General features: G+C 36.3%; 1 protein-coding gene across 1 annotated transcript; it reads right to left on the bottom strand.

The window, feature by feature from the left end:
- Window positions 1–5,382: 5,382 nt before the first annotated feature.
- On the bottom strand, window positions 5,383–17,223 carry TYRP1 (tyrosinase related protein 1). Its single transcript, XM_010725651.2, has 8 exons — window positions 17,016–17,223; window positions 16,086–16,558; window positions 13,360–13,682; window positions 11,817–12,021; window positions 10,284–10,451; window positions 7,621–7,800; window positions 6,179–6,325; window positions 5,383–5,676 (listed from the first exon to the last, which is right to left on the bottom strand). The coding sequence occupies exons 2-8, from the start codon at window positions 16,465–16,467 to the stop codon at window positions 5,471–5,473; spliced, it is 1,611 nt and encodes a 536-aa protein (XP_010723953.1). The 5' UTR covers window positions 16,468–16,558; window positions 17,016–17,223; the 3' UTR covers window positions 5,383–5,470.
- Between the last annotated feature and the right edge of the window lie 1,003 nt (window positions 17,224–18,226).

Raw genomic sequence — 18,226 nt, 5'->3', positions numbered from 1 at the left:
TTTTTTCCCCCAGGTATATTATTGTGTGGTAGTCTAGAGACGAATATTGTTTTTCCTACAAACTTCAAGCTTAATAGCCTGAGACCATTTCAGTTACAAAACAACTTTCAGCTCCTCAACAAACACTTTCTTCCCCTCTCCCTTTCTCCCTTGAGATTTTTCTGGTGGGAAAAAAAATAAAATAAAAATAAAAACATTCTTCAGGAGAAAGCTTTTTATCAATATCAGTAGTTTATTTTTAACCTTTCTGAACTGAAGCAAAATAAAACTTAACACCAGTAGTAAGCAGGAAGTTTGTGTGGACATCTTAAAATCTTCATAGGCACAATCCACAAATCAATCATGAGTAATCTTGCATTACTACTTCTGCCTTACGTATTCGTCTTCCTTGTCCACTCAAAGTACCATATTTCCCTGTTCTACTGAACAGAAGTATTGATTTCAGGAAGACATAGGACTTGTTCCGCGATGGGATTGATTTTACTTGTTATCAAATCCAAATCCATACTTGTCTGATTGACAAGGCTCTTAAAGTCACTTTGTATGTGCAAGCAAACATAGCATTCTGCATTAAATTATTATTTAGATTGCTTTATCTGGTCCTAGAATTTGGAGAGACAAAGGGAAAAAAAAATACAGGTAATTTGCAGTGGCTTATCTCATATATCTTTGAATATCAAGGATAAGAATTGCAGGATGACATTAAGTGATGCACATAGTTCTCTATATTTGAAAAGCGATACCTAATCAATGAAAGCTTACTTTCAGTTGGAATTCTGACTTTTTCATTCCCTCCAGAGAGAATCAAGAAGCAGATATTGTGGCTGCCATTCCCTTTACTATCTCCATAAAACAGCACCTGAACAAAGCACCTGCTGAGGCCAAGAATTTCTAAATTGGAGGTTAAATGAGATTTGAAGTTAAGATTAAATATTTAGAGAGGAGATTCATAAATTCAGATTCAAATTAATATTCCAATATTGATATTAATAATTCAAATTAATAATAATGTCATTTTTAATCAGACATCCTTGTCAAATTATTATTTTGTTAATAAAATACTTAGTTGTGATGTACTTTCTGAAGAATAAAAATACTGCAATGATTAACTAAATATATTTCAGCGATGTCTCTTGAGGGTCATTCCAATTCTATGTCAACATAATGTCATTTTTAACCAGCACTTCCAAACAAGAAGAGGTGAAACTTTCAGGTTCAGGAATATTTCTCTTGGGTAAAAAATAGTCTCTGTCCAAAGCAGAAATTCATCTTTTAAACTGAAGGGAGATACAATACATCTATTGAACAAACTATGCTACAACATGCGAACAATTACCTTTGCTATTTTCATGCTAGCATCAGACTAGTAGCATAAGATTTTCTCCAGTAAACTTGTTTTATTTAAAAAAAAAAAATATATTCCTCGCTAGCAAACTTTGCATGTGGGAAAATAAATCCATTTTACCAAAATATGGGGCAGAAGGGAAGATGTCATTACTGTGCCATCTCAGTTTCTCTTAATGATCCTCAGTTCATATAGAGATTTCTTCAGGTTTTCTTTATGAATTTGTGTGATCATTTTCAACACTGTCCTAGAGGTGACGACTAGCCATGCACTGATGTTTTGTTTTTTTGGGGAAAAGCTAAGTAACTATGACTCAGTCTTTGTAATTCAGTAATTAAAAGGCTGCAGGGGCTGGTAGGTCTGGCATTTCTTCTGATACTGTATGACTACCTCCCTGCTCAGAGATCTCAGATCCCACTTTGATTCCTAGCATTTCATGGCTAAGCACATGATAATTTATCAAAGATTTCACTATCAATATAATTCCTGACTAAAATTTGTAAATTATAATATCAAAGGAAGCTATTAAGTGTAGTAACACAGTGTAACTTTGATAAATCCACACTGTATTTTATTCCAATTGTATTATCATGTTTATTATTATTATTATTATTATTATTATGTAGTGTGTCATGATATCGATTCTAAATTAATAAGCTTGTAGTTGCACAGAACTTTTCTACCTTACCTTCCCCATAAAATATCACTGTTCTCAATTACATAATCATTAGCTGATTTGATAAAATACTTCAAACACCTTACAGATGTGCTTAAGTTTTTTTGTAGTTCCTCAACAGAAGTTCAAGTGTTCTTGATTTTAAGTGTTCTTGAACAGAAATCACTTGCGGTCTTGATGCAGAAATACTACTAATAATTTCTTTATTGTAAGACAATTTCTGTACTCTCACTCCACATTGCCTATTTATTTCCAAGGCTAGTAAATTCACCTTACAGAAAATGGAGATTAATTATCACTGTCTTAGAAAAATATACCTGGATCATTCTATCTTGGCTGTTCATTACTGTACTATCATCTATATAGTCTCTCTTCTTGCAGATTCCCTAAACCTTTATCTGCTTAAAGGTCTGGAAAGAATCTGAGTTGCTTTTTCTTTATTTTAATTCTCAAATTACTATCTACTTATTTTTTTTTTTAATAAGAAAAATAAATTTCAAAAGACAAAACTTAGAGAACTAAGAAGGTAAAACTCATTAACATCCTCATTTAAGAGGACTCTTAAGAGGCCTAAGCATATATATTTTTTTCATGATGTAGTCACTGTTATCTAAGTGAAAGCAATGACAATATGGTAGTTTATTAAGCTAATAACTTTTTGTGAAAGAAAGCCCTATCACTATTTGCATCAAGGGTTTCAATTCACTTTACATCATACCAACTTTTTCATCAATTTCTGTGTGATACATATGTTTCTTATTTATGTGTAAGCTTCTGTTGAGCAGTACAGCAGAGATCTCTGCTCGCATCCAATTCTGAGCTTCCTTTCAGTTTTTTCCTAGTGGAGCCAATTTCTTATTTCCGACGTCACAGCTTCTTTTTTTGGATTGCCATCTCTTCAGCATTAACTTTGTTCTATTGTTTCATCACTTCAGCTAACTCTATTACAACCCCTATACTAAGAAACCCTCCCACGGATATCAAACCCTTCACAATGACTGCACTTTGAACTTCTTAGTTACTATATTTTCAAGTTCTTCTTGTCTCCTCTTCTCTTTGTGATTTTTTGCTACCTGCTCTTGCCTTCACAAAGCCAGCGAAAGACTAAAAGTTATCTAATTTCTGGTGCATTTTTGGCTTTCTTAATTCTGCTGGCAGTTTGAAATCTCAAGCCTAAACTAGATTTCCAGTCATATTAGTTCAGGAACAAACACCAAATAACTTCAATGGCAAGTAGGAATGTTTTTCACTAAAGCCAAGTGTAATTCAGAGTACTGCAAAAAATCACCAAAGAACTGACTTGTAAGATTCTTATCAAGAATGTGTAACTGACACAGTTCTCCACATTTCTTTTTTCTTTAATTCCCATGCTTGCTGTTTCTTTTCTTTATAAATCTTTCATAAATATCTGCCTTGCCTCCTTCATTTCTGTGTGGCAGTGCAACTAGTAAGCAAGTTCCTCTTAGTCATTCAGCTACAAGACTTATGACCTCCTCAAAATATGAGTATGTTTCCATTTTAAGTATTGAATGACTTTAATGTCCAAAGTCCTCTCCTATTTTGCCATGCCATTTTCCTTCTGTAATCAAGCTGTGCATTTCATTTCATCCATAGAAGTAAAAGAAATCTATAAGGAAAATTTTATTATCCCCATTTTATAACTGAGTAAAATGAGTCACAGTGGTAAAAATACATTAACTAAGAACATTCAATAGGTCAGTAACAGAACTAAGAAAAAATTCAGATCTCTTGACCTTGATCCAAAGTACATTGGATCACCCTATTTTAATCCTCTGAAATCACTGCAGTGGATGATTTTTTAGGCTGCTACTCAGTATAAACAAGAATGGCAGAAGCAGGCATTTAAGATGAAATCTGAACTGCTGTTTGTGTAACTGCTATAGTAATTGGCTGAACTGTAAGTAAATCGAAAACTGCAACCCAAAAGTCTGTTCTCCAGTTTACTTTTGTGACTTGAGGGTCACAGATGAAAATTTTCTGCCTAAATATTAGCTGCTTACATAAAATTTTGCTGTTGTCCATGTCTCCTGGTTTGTAAATTAAGTTTTGAGTGCTTTTTTTTACTATTTGTATCACTGTCAAGATATAAAATGTATCCCTTTGCATCCTCTGTGTGCTTCAAGCACATCTTGTAAGTCACTGTAACGATAGCGTTTAGCACATCAGATAGAAAGAATGTCTGGAAAGAGCTGAGTGACTCTTTGTTTTGCCTCATAACTTACCGACTAGGATAGCTGTTGCTTACTGTAGGAGTTCAACCCAGGAGTGAGCTCAACTTTATAGTTTGATGATTAGAGGACTGTGTATGTGGTATGGGTTTCATTAATCTGACCCCAGAAATGTCTCTACATATAAAATATGTGTACACAAATAGATTCTCTAAAGCCAACATGAGAAGGTGATCAGGTAAATTTTATCAAGTACGATGAGAGAGAGGAGGTGAGATGTGAACCCAAAGTTCCTCAAGCACTTCCTCAGGATGCAAAAGCAGGCTTCAGATTGTTATACGTTCAACAACATTTGAATATGACAGTTTTTCCAAATCAATTTTCAGCATTATACCAAGGGACTTCTGTTAACATACAAAATGTATAACTTTAAATTCTCTCAGAAGGAGGGAATTGAATTAATTTCTCTCATTGCTGTGGATAATATAATCTGTAAAGGAGATAATAGGAGAGAGAAAGTGAGTAGTTGAGTGAGTAATAATAACAATAATAATAGTTGTTAATAATGTTCATGATAGAAAAAAGGCTGCTAACAACTGTCCTTTCAAAGGGATGCATTCTTCAAGCAGTTGTGTTTGAATGCAGGGCTGAGGTGTCCAAAGGCTGGAGTGGGTTATCAGTGGTGATCTCTTTTCATAAAGACACTCAGAAACACTGAGTATTCCAAGAGGAATGATGGATTCCATGCATAACCTTCCTCTCGGCATTCCCTTGTAGCTCATGTCTAGCAAAACAGAAGCACATTTCTGCTAACTTAGCTGAGAATTCTGACTTGCATTTTGGATTGTGCTTTTGAATCAAGTTGCCTTTGATACTAAGCTCTGCAAATACTCAGTCCCATTCTTGACTTTGCCTTATGCTTTCACAAAAATACCCTGCAAAAGAATTCTGGATATAGAGGCTAAATAAAGTCAAATGACATTGAGTTTCAGCATGTTATTAAATTTTACCAGATCTTTTTCAGAAATGTACATGAAGAGAGCCCTGAAGAATGAGTGAAATTCTACTAAAGTCAACATAAAATTAGCATTTCAAAGGATGATTTATTGACATCCAAGTGCGATGAGGGTGGAGGTGAAGCCTGAAAAAAATATAATCAGGACAGCTGACAGTTTATGCTCTTTATTTTAAAGCGGTTGGATGACAAACATTTAAAAATATGACAATCAGTTTTAGTCACAGGCAAAAAATGCCATCTCTTCATACGACAGACTGGCTTGGTGTTGATATGCCATCATAATCATCTGAATAGTGTTGATACTGATCAGTGAGAAGAGGCTGATGCAACTCATCCCTATTCTTCTTGGCACGTACAATGCATGCAGCAGCAGCAAAGACAATTGCAACAAGAATGAGTGCAGTCACTATTGCAATAGTTATCATTTCTGTTACACGGAGAGCCCGACCTAGAGGAAGCAAAGCATAAGAAAAAATAATTAAAAGTAACTGTTATTAAAGGGACAGGCCAAAGCTCAATATCTGTCATGATTTACTGAATTTTGAATTAGAAGTAGCTGAAATTTTGTTTGTTTTTTTTTTATTCCAAAATGTGAGAAATGGGCCTGGACTTCTCTTCTGCTATCTGGCTTGCACTTTCTCAAGTAACTTAAGGAAGACACATGGCACAGGAATAATGACATAATGCAAATAATACATACAAATAACTTTCTCAACAACTCTGTTGGGTAGTGAGAGCTGTTTGCAATGGCTAGCTATGAATTCGAACTAAATCTCAAATGCAACTGATTTGGAAGATCAGAAGAGCAAAGAGAAATAGGCCTTTACAAAGTCATCAAATATTATGTAATTTGAATAAATTTTGTTCACATTTTTTATATGATATATGAGATTTAAAGGAGAAAAATGTGGTGAGAGAAAAAGAGTTAACACCTAGATTGGATAGTTTACCTGGCCACTCAATGTCATAGCTGTATCCCAGGTTTTCTGGTGCAGTAACAAACATTTCATTATTTGTAACTGGAGGCCAGAAAGGCACCATGTTGTACTCCCGGTTATGTCCAATAGGGGCATTCTCCAGGGGATATGTAGAGATATCTAAATCAGAAATTTAAATCACATTTCTGTAAATAAAATTGAAATCATTATATCATTTGCAAGATTTCAGTTTTTTTAAATAGTGACTCAGGGCATTTGAGAAGCTTCTTTCTTCTCCTCTCCTGCCCCCTCGGTAAATTGTTAAGAAGTAGGCCTGTGGTAGACTTCTCATTTCTTTCTGCTTGAGTAGGAAGAGTACAAACATGAGAACAAGGAAACCCTTTTTGCTGTTATCTAATACTGCAACTGCGTCAAAGATCTCTTGAGCATTTCACATGGCAGCTGATATGATTTCCAGTGGAAGTTTTCTGGAATTTTATGGTAAATCAGGAAAAGGTCAGCTGAAAAAAAAACAACAACAACAAAAAAACAACCCCAAAACCCACAAACCAAGCTTCTATTCAGTAATATAATGGAAAAGCTTGTAATGTCATGTAAGTACCACAAAGACGTACAGCTTTTTTTTTGAGAGTTGGCATGGGAAAGCTCATGCTGCAGGTTGTGGAAGCTACACAAAGAAGCCTCAGTTCTGCAACAGCTACAGTGGGCTAGATTGTTCAAGAGTAATACAGTTCTTTGTGCAGACCAGAGCATAAATGTTTGAGTAACACAAAACTCTCTCCCCAGTTCACTGATGCCAACCTTTTTCCTTCATTCTTTTCATTTTTGCTTACTTCTTTCCTTCCATCCTTCTTTGCAGTTCCTTCCTTCTTCCTTCTCCCTTCCTCACTTTCATTCACTTTCTCCTTTATTCCCTTTCTTTTTGTATTTCAGAGTCGCAGGAGAATAGGCAGCAACAGTTACAACAGTTATCGTAATTTAGATATGAAATATCTAAAGAGGAATAGCTATAGATATTATGGTTCTGGAACTCTAGTAATGAATAAAAGGTGTGGTCAGAATCAGTGGTGAGGATGTGCAAGGCAACTGATTTTTTTTGTCAGGAGGAAACACAAATATTTACCCCTAATAGTAAGGGAAGATCCACAGTGCATTGAACTTAGATGGTTACACTGTCAGAGATCATACTTTTGCACACTTTATTTTGTTGAATTATGTCTGGCATCTGTTTCAAGTTCTTTCACAGACAGTGATTTGAAAATGGATGTCAGAGGGGTGAGGAAGTGAGCTTACTTGCTATTACTCTGTCTTCATTAAATTTATTAACTGCTAGAATTCTAGTCTGCTCTCCTGAGCATGGAGACATCCTGCTGTCCCACTAGAAGCTCCTAATATCTTGTGACTACAAAGACAAACATTCTTTCCTCCCATCTCTGTCCATGAGCACATCTTACCAGCTGAATATCTTCTCAGCCACTCATCAAAAACAGCATCTGTAAAGGTGTGCAGGAGGACAAAAATAGGATCATTTGGCGATAAATGTGTTTGCCCTCCTGTTCCATTCAAAAAGAGATGAGCCAGGTTGTGAAGGCTTCGAACTGCTGGGTCGTATTTTCCTGAAGGATCACTGTACCCTGAATATGCAAAAAAAGAACAATACAGAAAATTCCAGTGAACATTTTGTTTGGAAGATGCAGACCAACTGGATATTATTTTTTCTCTGAAAGGCTTTCATTTGTTGTGCTGCCTTGTTTGACATAAATGAGTAGCTTATTCTTTATCTACTGGCATTTGAGAAATGTCCCTAGGATGCATAATTTCCAAGCGTAATTCCCATGTGCAACTTTCAGACTAAAATATGCTTTAAAAAGAATGCTGTGAATGTGGAGTGCAAGGCTGATGGGATCTAAAGTAAAAACAGCCAAAATAAAGCATATAATAACATGAACATTAAGTTTTATATTTTGAACCCAAACATCTCCTAGTGTAAGTGAAATAACTTTCAATTGTAGGATTAATTTTTAAGATGTTAACTTCTATTGAAATTTTCCAGCTATTATATTTTTACCAATCGTTTCCTTGTGTTCTGCTAGCAAACCTCAGAGAGCTTCACATGCTGTATTTTTTTTCAAAGAAGTGCCCTACAGAACACTATCGGTATCAACCACCTGGTAACTCCACTGCCATAGGTCAAGATCTGAAGCATTCTGAAAAACTTTCCAGTATTCAAGCAGGTCAGTCTTTCTGGAGGCAGATCAATAAATTGGCTGAAGCCATTCTTAGGTACTTAGAAACACTTTCCAGATGTGATAAGCATCCCAAACTTTTATATATACTTAAAAATTTGTTTCGGATATTTGTTTTTGCTCTCCAAGAGCAAGAAAATGGAGCAGATCCTACTCTGTCATATGAATGATGTTCTTCAGGAGTGTCAGAATATTAGTATGTTTATATTAGACAGTGATCTGAACTGTCATTTCATAACTCTTCTTATAAATTTCAAAATTCCTTGCATAAGTCTTTCCATTTAAAAACTCTGGATTATTAAACTGCAGAAAAAAACACCAAGATGCTGGCTGAATAATGTGGCTCAGATCTTTAGACTGGATTCTATGCTGGGATATCACAGAATGGAATCACAGGATGGCCCGAGTTGGAAGGGACCTCAAGGATCATCAATCTCCAACCCCTCACCACAGCAAGAGCCACCAACCTCCATATTTAATACTAGACCAGGCTGCTCAGGGCCCCATCCAATCTGGCCTTGAATACCTCCAGGGACAGGGCATCCACAGACTGTCTGGGCAGCCTATTCCAGCACCTCACCACTCTCATAGTATAGAACTCCCCCTTGACATCCAAACTAAATCTTCCCTCTTTCAACTTAAAACCATTTCCCCTTGTCCTGCAGTTATCTACCCTTTCAAAAAGTTGACTTCCCTCCTGTTTGTAGGCTCCCTTTTGGTACTGAAAGGCTGCAATTAGCAGCCTTCTCTTCTCCAGGCTGAACAAGCCCAGCTCCCTCAGTCTGTCTTCTTAGGGGAGGTGCTCTAGCCCTCTGATAATCTTTCTGGCCATCCTCTGGACCCTCTCCAACAGTTCTGTCTTTCTTGTACTGGGGCTCCAGACCTGGATGCAATACTCCAGATGGGGGAATATCACCTCTCTGTCCCTCCTGGCTACCCCTCTTCTGATGGAGACCAGTATACCATTTGCTTTCTGAGCTGCAAGAGCACACTGCTGGCTCATGTTAAGTTTTTCATCCATGAGGACCTCCAGGTCCTTCTCTGCAGGGCTGGTCTCAAGGACCTCTCCTTCCAGTCTGTATGGATGCCTGGGATTCCTCTGGCCCAAGTGCAAAATCTTGCACTTTGCTGTGTTGAACCTGATTAGATTCACCTGGGCCCACCTTTCAAGCCTGTTGAGGTCCCTCTGAATGGCATCCCTTCCTTCCACTGTGTCAGTCGTACCATTCAGCTTGGTGTCATCAGCAAACATGCTGAGGGTGATATGTGTGTTCATACCCCAGTGACTGAAAATTTAAAGTGCAGAGTTTGAGAAAGAAGGACAGAGCTATATGGCTGAGAGAGAAGGACAAGTAAATTGCAGCATGTCCAGCAGTTAATAAAGGAGTCCTCAACTACTATTACTTCAGTGTAATTCCAACATGTACTACCAACGCTTTTTCTTTCCTTTGTTTGTTATAATTAACATACAAAAATAGCTTCTGCGAGCACATTTGAGTTGCTTAAGGATGATAAAGCTTCTGCATCTTTTTGTGGTCAAAGGCTATCTGTTCTCCTTTACAGCAACTTATTACTAGGAGAATTGTATTCAGGATGGATCTTTCCTAGATTCTACTTAGTATATCTGTGAAGCACTTTTAGGGATTTTATGTACTTGAAGAACTGACATACAGTATCAATTTATTTAGAGTAATTATCCAGTAATTAATCCAGAGTTATTTCCATTAATAAGCTAATACTTGATTCTAAGAACAGTGTATTCTTACTACCCTGTAAACTATCTCCAAGTTTACTTTCAACAGGAAAAATGCTGAGTCTGCTCCCCTGATGTATTTGGAGCTGTTCCAAGTCCTTTTGTTTGCATTGCTCACCTTCTACTGTGTTACGGAAACTGTCTGTTGAATTCGAGTAAAAAGGAGGAGTGTCAAATATACCAACTTCCAAACAGAGAGCAACATCCTCAGGCTGTGGGAGACGTTGTACCATGGGCCGTGCAACATTTCCAGCAGGATTTCTGCGGATAGGACCACCCTCAGTGCCTGGGGGTGGAGAGAAGTGAGAAAACAAAAATGATGTAGAACACTAGACCGGAGGATGCATTCTCCTAACAATTAAATTGTGGGGAAAAAAAGAAAAGAAAAAAAAAGATCACACAAATGACTTTTAAACTAAACCAAAAAGTCAGATCCTTCAATCAGGAAAATAACCTGAATCCTCATAAAGTTTTGTGTGCTAGCCTGTGTGTTAGTCCTTTACACAAGTGATTTCAGAAAGCATCTAGATGCCTCTTACTGAAATCTGTGGTTCTACAAGTGTTTTGGGAAAATTTCCTGTAGTTTATCATGTGATCTCTTGATGAGATCTAGAACGGTATTTTGAGGGATGTCCTCCTGGTAAAATAGCTAGGGAAAGGAGAATAGATATCTAGGTAGGCATTGAATTCAGTATTACTAATTAATAATAATAATTATGTACTATATAATAGTCTATTTCCATGCAAATACAGAATTTTTAGCTTTTGTAGCTGAGATGTGTGATAGGATTCTGTACCCCTCTTATGCAAAATACACTCCACATAGCTAACATATGTATTTACATATTTTTTCTCTTTAGAAATATAAACCTTGAAGGTTGTAAGTGGAGAAGTAAGCTTAAGCTTCAGCTAAAACATGACACTGCCATTTCAAATTATACATGGCACCAGAGTTAAGCAGGCACTGCTTAAGAACGAACACCTCTCTTACAAGGACAGACTGAGAGAGCTGGGGCTGTTCAGCTTGGAGAAGAGAAGGCTCCAAGGTGGCCGGATAGCAGCCTTTCAGTATCTGAAGGGGGAAGGGTATAAGAAAGAAGGGGACAGAATCATTAGCAGGGCTTCTTGTGGTAGGACAAGAGGAAAAGTTTTCAGTCTAAAATGGGAAAGATTTAGACTGGATATAAGGAAAAAGTTTCTTATGATAAGGATAGAAGAAGCACTGGAAAATGTTGGTTTCTCAGAGAGTTGGTGGATGCTCCACTCCTGGAGACATTCAAGGTCAGGCTGTACAGGGCTCTGAGAAACCTGATCTAGCTGTAAATACCCATATTCATCACAGGGGATTTGGAAAAGATGACCTTTAATGGTCTCTTCCAACTCAAATGATCCTATGATCCTGTAATGTCTTAAGAAGTGAAGTCAAAGCATTAGGCTCTTTCTCTGTTATGAGCTATTTAGTGCCTCAGTGAAAGATAGGTGATAACTGCTATATCAGAAGATTGGTGCATGAATACTGAGTCAAAAATATCCCAAAGACTCTTCAAGTTTTTTTAAAACTTTTTATAGCTGGAAAGATCCATTGCCATGTAAAATCTTACAATTAAAGGAATAATAAACATCCAAAACATCTTTCACTAGTCATACTTACTGTTACAAATGGTTCCCAAGCTATCATAGTCTTCTATGCTTTCACACAGGACACGCCACTGAGAGAAGATTGAATTCTGGCTGATCAGAGAGACATCAAAATTGCTTCTAGCCCCCATCAAGTCATCCGAGCAGATATCACAGGTGTTTTGTCCTGTTGCAAAGTTCCAGTAGGGAAGGCCAAAAGTGGGATCCTGTAGCATATTCTAAAATACATAAGCGTGGTACTAGTAAATCTCTGTTACAGGCATCCATGATACATATTGCTAGAGGGATATTCAAAATCCATTAAATATATCTTAAAAAGTACAGGAGTACTTCTTCATGGAAAGGAGAAAATGTAAGGAAATTTATGGAAAAGCTTTCAGTAGCTTTTCACTTTGATACCTTTGCCTGTTCACCAAAACAAATTTTTAGACCACTGAACTGAGTTCCAAATCCCTCTCTAATAAAATCCCCCACTTCCATGAATCCGTATTGCTAGTAGTAAGAAACATCATTTAATATTCATACCCTATTTTTTTCCATATATTTTAAAGTTCTGACAACAGCAGTGATGTTTGTAGAACACTGAAAAAATTAACCAATTGCGGAATAACTGAGCAAGTAGAAAAGGAAGGAAAAGGAATACTGATCTTTCAGATAGTATTATTTGGTTCTAGTATGGCAGGGAATTTAACAACTCTGGGGCATTCCCTCATTTCCAGTGTGTATTTACTAGAATGTGTTGGCCAGAAAATTCAGTTTAACTAATGATCTAGTTTACCAGCACAAGCAATAATTGTCATCAAGATCTGGAACTCCTCCAGGCTTCTACATAATGAAATGCCAATGATATCACATGTGAATTTTGGTTTTGAAGGGAGCTTGACCTTCTAGAATGTGAAAGCGGCACCTCTTAAAACAGTGAAAATACGTGAAGTGATTACATGGGCCATTTAATCACAACCTTGAAAACTCAATTTTCTCTTCTTTAAAAAGAATGATAGTCAATCAAATATTATTTTTTATGAATAATTCTACACAAAGAAAGGGAAACAAGAGAACCACTTGTTTATGAAACAGAGTCTCACAAAACATTAATTTGTCTAACCAGTTGCACTAATTATAGAAATAATGCCATTCTGAATCTCTACAATACTTTTCTTAAGAATTTCTGCTGCCTTTGATTAGTTTAAGTTAGTCAAGAATCGTGATCTTGGTACAAAACTAGCAATTATCTTTTTTCGTCCAGTAAAATGCTTTCTATGGGCTAGTCCAGAATATGTATCCACTTTTATCCACATGTTTTACATAACATGTATTTTTGTTATTACTTTAATTGAAATATTATTACTATTAGCATTTTTATAATGTCTATCTAAAACTTAAATACATTCCAGTAAATTTGGTATAACTTTTTTGATACTGATATTGAAGCAAAATTTCAATGCATGGTAAAAGCTGCTATAATTTTTGTCTACTATGAGATAATACGAGAATGCAAAATTCATCCATACAATGCACAGTAGGAGTACATGACTCAACATTTATGCCATCCTTACCTGCATGTCTCTTTCAAGTTGCAGTAGATGATACCTATGCCATGTGACGAAAGCTGGTCCCTCATGTGAGAAATCAACTCTTTCAAAGCTCTGCTGCCCTGCACCAAGGAAAGTCTTCCTGACAGAATAATAATGAGACCACACAAAGTAGTTATAAATGGAGATATTTTCAAACTGTGGTGTGTTGCCATCTGGTCCAAATATTTCTTCACGTCTCCTTGTGGCAATGACAATATCAGGGTGGATTGTCACCTTGGCTTGGTGAAGAGCATTCACAAAACGCCTTCTCTCTTCTGTGCTAAGATCCAAAAGATTCCTTCTGACTACGAGGATACAGAAAAAAATGTTAACATAGACTTGGAAACTGAAGTCTGATTTCGGAAGACTAATTCATTTTGTTCTTAATAAATCTGAGTAAGTCTCTTTCTCTTCAAGCACTCCTCGAGATTTTGTTGGGGCAAATCTTTGTATTGAATAGAAAATATTATCAGAAAAGTTAATTTGAGTGAAAAAAGTCTGAAACCTTACTCATCCCTTTTGAATGTCAGTATCTACTACTGTTAAAAGGAGTGGTTATATCCCCAAAATAATGGGGGCTGTTCTGGAAGAAATACCTCCTACTTTTATTGCTCTATCCAATAGCGGTATTGTGCTCCTTGTGTCCGCTGTAGTTTCCATGGAAATAAATAGGGGACATTAACTGCGGAGCGACCTATGTATTTTAAATTATTTTTATCCACATAGAAACTGAGAAAATTACAAACAAGGAGAGTGGCTGACTTTTTGAAATATCAGAGTATCAGTAAAGGAACAGTCATCTCTAAAGCAGTCTCCCAGGTCTGAAAAGATTTCATGCTATGTCTGGACTGAAACCAAGATACAAAAACACAAAGCTGTTCTTCACAGTGAATTCATTTTCAATATTAAATGTACTATGCAATTCATAATAGCCAAATGAGTTTATATTGATAAAAGAAACAGTATGTCTCCAGCATGAATAAAAAAGCTGAGAAATAAATGTAATTCACTGTGTAAAAGGAAGTTGATTCAGTGAAGGGTACTTGAGCCTCACTGAGGTTTATAGAAATGCTGTTCTCAAGCATGAATTTCCTCCAAGGACTGAATTCTGAAACTTGTGCTTTTCTTGGATATCCTAACTGGTATTTTTTGTTGTTGATTTCAAGAAGGTTCTCAACATATTATTTTCCAAAATACATGTATGATCCTCCATAATAACATTTTTGGACTATTACTAAATTTAGGCATGGATAGAAGATTAGAAGATTTGAAGGCACCAAAATGCATTTTAAAGCTATTTTATACAGACATGTCAAAATAATCCAATATTTTTTATGTCTAAGCAACAGAGGCCAGCTTTATGGATGGACAGACGATGTGGCCTCCATACAAAAGCATAAAACATTATAAGTTAATTTTTCATCTTTAAATTTATATTATTATGCACAATAAATGTGATTTGTCTAATATTTTGGAGAAAAATAAAGTTCTTACATCTACTACAGTTGCTTTTAGTTTGCCCTCAGATTTACTGTTCTAAGTTTCTGTGTGCTAACATTTTGTTGTTGTTGTTGTTGTTACTTTTCGGAGTTATTGTCATTGTTAATAGAGGCTAAGAGAATCAGAGGGCGGCATTAGACTTAGCCACTTCAATATATGAGTCATGTATTCTGCTGTCTAGTTTGGTTATTGGAGCTCAAAGGATAAATAAAATATTAAGGTCTTTCCCATAGCCCTCTATAAAATGTTTTTTGGAAATATGATTATTAATATTTGAACTGGTAAACTTTAATTTGTTAACTGTTGCTGGAGTATGTGCTCACATTCATGAAGAATTTCCTATTTGGTGAAAATAATGGCAGTGCTGAGTTTTGATTCTGCAAAGGGCATTGCACTTTTATGTCAGGGACCTGTTGCTTCTCATGTCAATGGAATCCATCATTCATTTGAGGGATTATGAATTTTACAGCATCTCAGTGTCATCTATAAACTTTCACTGATAAACAATAAAATCTTGTTCACTCATATGGCTTTTCAGTTATGAAAAAAGATATAGTATCATCTATTCTTTCTTTCTTTCTTTCTTTTTTTTTTTTTTTGAGATATCTGTTTACTGATAGTCAAAACTAAATTGAAACTGCACAGTGCTCAGAAAGGTCCATTAGTCACTACACTGTTTCATCTGAATATCTTACAGTTTTGTGTTAAGGCTTTTAAAGATATTGGTAGCAACTAGGTAAGTAAAAACTTAGGTGAAGTGTGTAGACTGGAAATATATTATGGGACTGTGAATCAGAAGAGCTGTTATCATACTTCAAATATTTACAAGATACTGATTAGGATTTATAGATATGTATTCCTAGATATCCTCACAAACACACATAGATGTCTATACATATGATTTTACTACTAAATAATTCCAAAGAATACAAAATTTTAAACGTGCATATGTTCTATTCTTTAGTGGTATTGGTCTTAATCTTGCTCTGACTACAGGTTTTTTTTCCTTCCTTTTACTGTGTAGTCAGTGTAGGTGCTTTGTACACAAGTTAGACGGCTCACTTAACATCTGCCTTAATAACACCTATAATAAATTTTTATACAAATATAAGGAGCATTTTATGTTTTAAAGAAAAAAAAAAATCTAGATGCATTTAAAATCAAGATGCCTACAGGAAGTTTTTGTATCATATTTCTGATGTTCTTACCTATATTGATTTGCTGGCTACACGTAGGTCCAGTCCATCCAGGGCGACATGACCCGCAGTTGTAACCAGAGAAATTACCATTGCACCTGCAGGTTTGGTTGAAAAAGCGTACGGGCCATTGCTCGCGGTCATCCCTCCCATCATGGATGTACTGTGGGCCATGGGGTCGCGAGTCTACTGTCACCTGCACACACCGGCCCCTCCCTGTAGACACTCCACACTGATCGGTACCAGGTCCAAACACAGGGAAATAATCTGGGCAACACTTTCCGCTTCTCAGAGACTCGATTGTAGCGCACTGACGAGGGAACTGAGCTCCAGCTGGTTCAAATATGTTAAGAAGTAGTGGCAGGGAAAGGAACAGCAGCACGGGGAGCTGCATGGCAACAGGTTCAGCAGGGCTGGATCGTTCTGAGAACTTTGATCCGTATACACTTCTGTCTCCTCTCCAGTGTCAGGACACCCAGCTCCCTCTACACCAACAGAAAAACAGATGAAGAATGAAAATAAGCAATACAAACCTTCAGTCCATTCCTCTCATCTCAGCAAATACTTCTGAAACACGTACTTTGATGGCCTAATGAGAAAAAACAACAATTTCTACTAATGTTATTTCCTTCTCTAATTATCTATGAGAAAGATAGTAATAAACTGCAGAGATATATTTACACATTGACTTCTAAACAATTCCCAAATGTTCACTCATGTTGCACATCTGCCAGCCAGATTTACATCACTACCACAAAATACTTAAACTTCTCCAAAGCACCTATTTTTGAATCTTTTTTTTTTTTTTAATTTCACATTTTTTCCTCCTGCATTTAACTAGTATATCCTGTTTTCTAGCTTGTGTTATCTCTCTGAATCTGCTTGCTGTTCTTAAAGGCAGCTCCACTGGAAAATAAAACTACAATTCTCCACGCACTGTACCTCTTCTGTCTGAGAGGTGTCTTTCTGGAACCTCTTCTCTGCTGAAATCCTGTTGTATCTCTCTGTGTTCTGGGGCTAAATCTGTGTCTAACTCAAAATAAGCACTGCTAATTTCTTTCCTGTTACAGTCTGCCTGCTAATCCGTGTTCTACCAACACAGCATGGCTTGGCCTCACTCTCCTATTAATCTCCCTTTCTACTTCAGTGCCTTTCCCTGGACTTTAAGTACTTGAACAGCACATGATTTCTTTCATGCTTATCTCCTTGTGATTTTATAAGTTTTAGCAAAGGTCAGAGATAAGTACTTGAATTCAAAACAGAACAACTATGAAGGGTTTTTTTTTTTAATTACTTGCAAAGAAAGGTTCATTTGAAAACATACAAAGGACACTGGGGAAGTCTGCATGTACCAGTTACTTTTTTTTAATTACTTCAAATGTTATTTTCAAGATCAAGCTGAAGTAAATGACAAAGACATGTTATTTAGAAAATGAAACACATTAAGCTTACAGTTTTCTGTTTGACTATTTATTTTGATAATCAAATAAAAACACTATCATTATATTGGAATATTCTGAAATGTTAAATTCTGAGCAGGTGTTGTGAAAGATAGTTAAAAAAAAAAGAGAAAAGCACTCTCTGGACTGAACAAAACACTACTGTAATATTTGCAGGGGCCAAAATTATTCTCACTCAAGCCATTATTCTCTTTTTTATTTATCAGTAAAGATGGTTTTCAGTGAGGCAAGAATTTTTTGCCAAGATACATCTTAACTGCAACCAGGACAATAAATTAACACTGAAATGAATACATTTCAGCTACAGTATAACAGACATTCAGCAGAAAACTGACTGCTTACACCTACTTCTGCAGAAGTGAAAACAGAAGAGTTCATCCACCTCTGATAGGCCACTGAAATATGTTTTGTCTGAGCATAGCTTATTCATGCCCATCAGCAATGCATGACAGCAGTGAACTTTGCCATTACATTTGGTGTGTAATCAATCACTCTGTAGCTTGATTCAGTGTAGTACCAATGATTTTATGATGTTTCTTCATGCCTCCAAATCTTTAACTGACTATCCATCTCCAGGAAGGATTCTCTGATAGCCCTTACATGAAACTCTGCTTTCCTATCTTTCGTTTTGTTTTTCTGTTAGAGCTTGCTTTTTTTTTCTTTTTATCACTTTCTTTTTTTTCTCCCTTTCTT

Source organism: Meleagris gallopavo, chromosome Z (genome assembly GCF_000146605.3).
Source record: "Meleagris gallopavo isolate NT-WF06-2002-E0010 breed Aviagen turkey brand Nicholas breeding stock chromosome Z, Turkey_5.1, whole genome shotgun sequence".
Lineage (NCBI taxonomy): Eukaryota > Metazoa > Chordata > Aves > Galliformes > Phasianidae > Meleagris > Meleagris gallopavo.
This window is presented reverse-complemented; position numbering and strand designations above follow the sequence as displayed.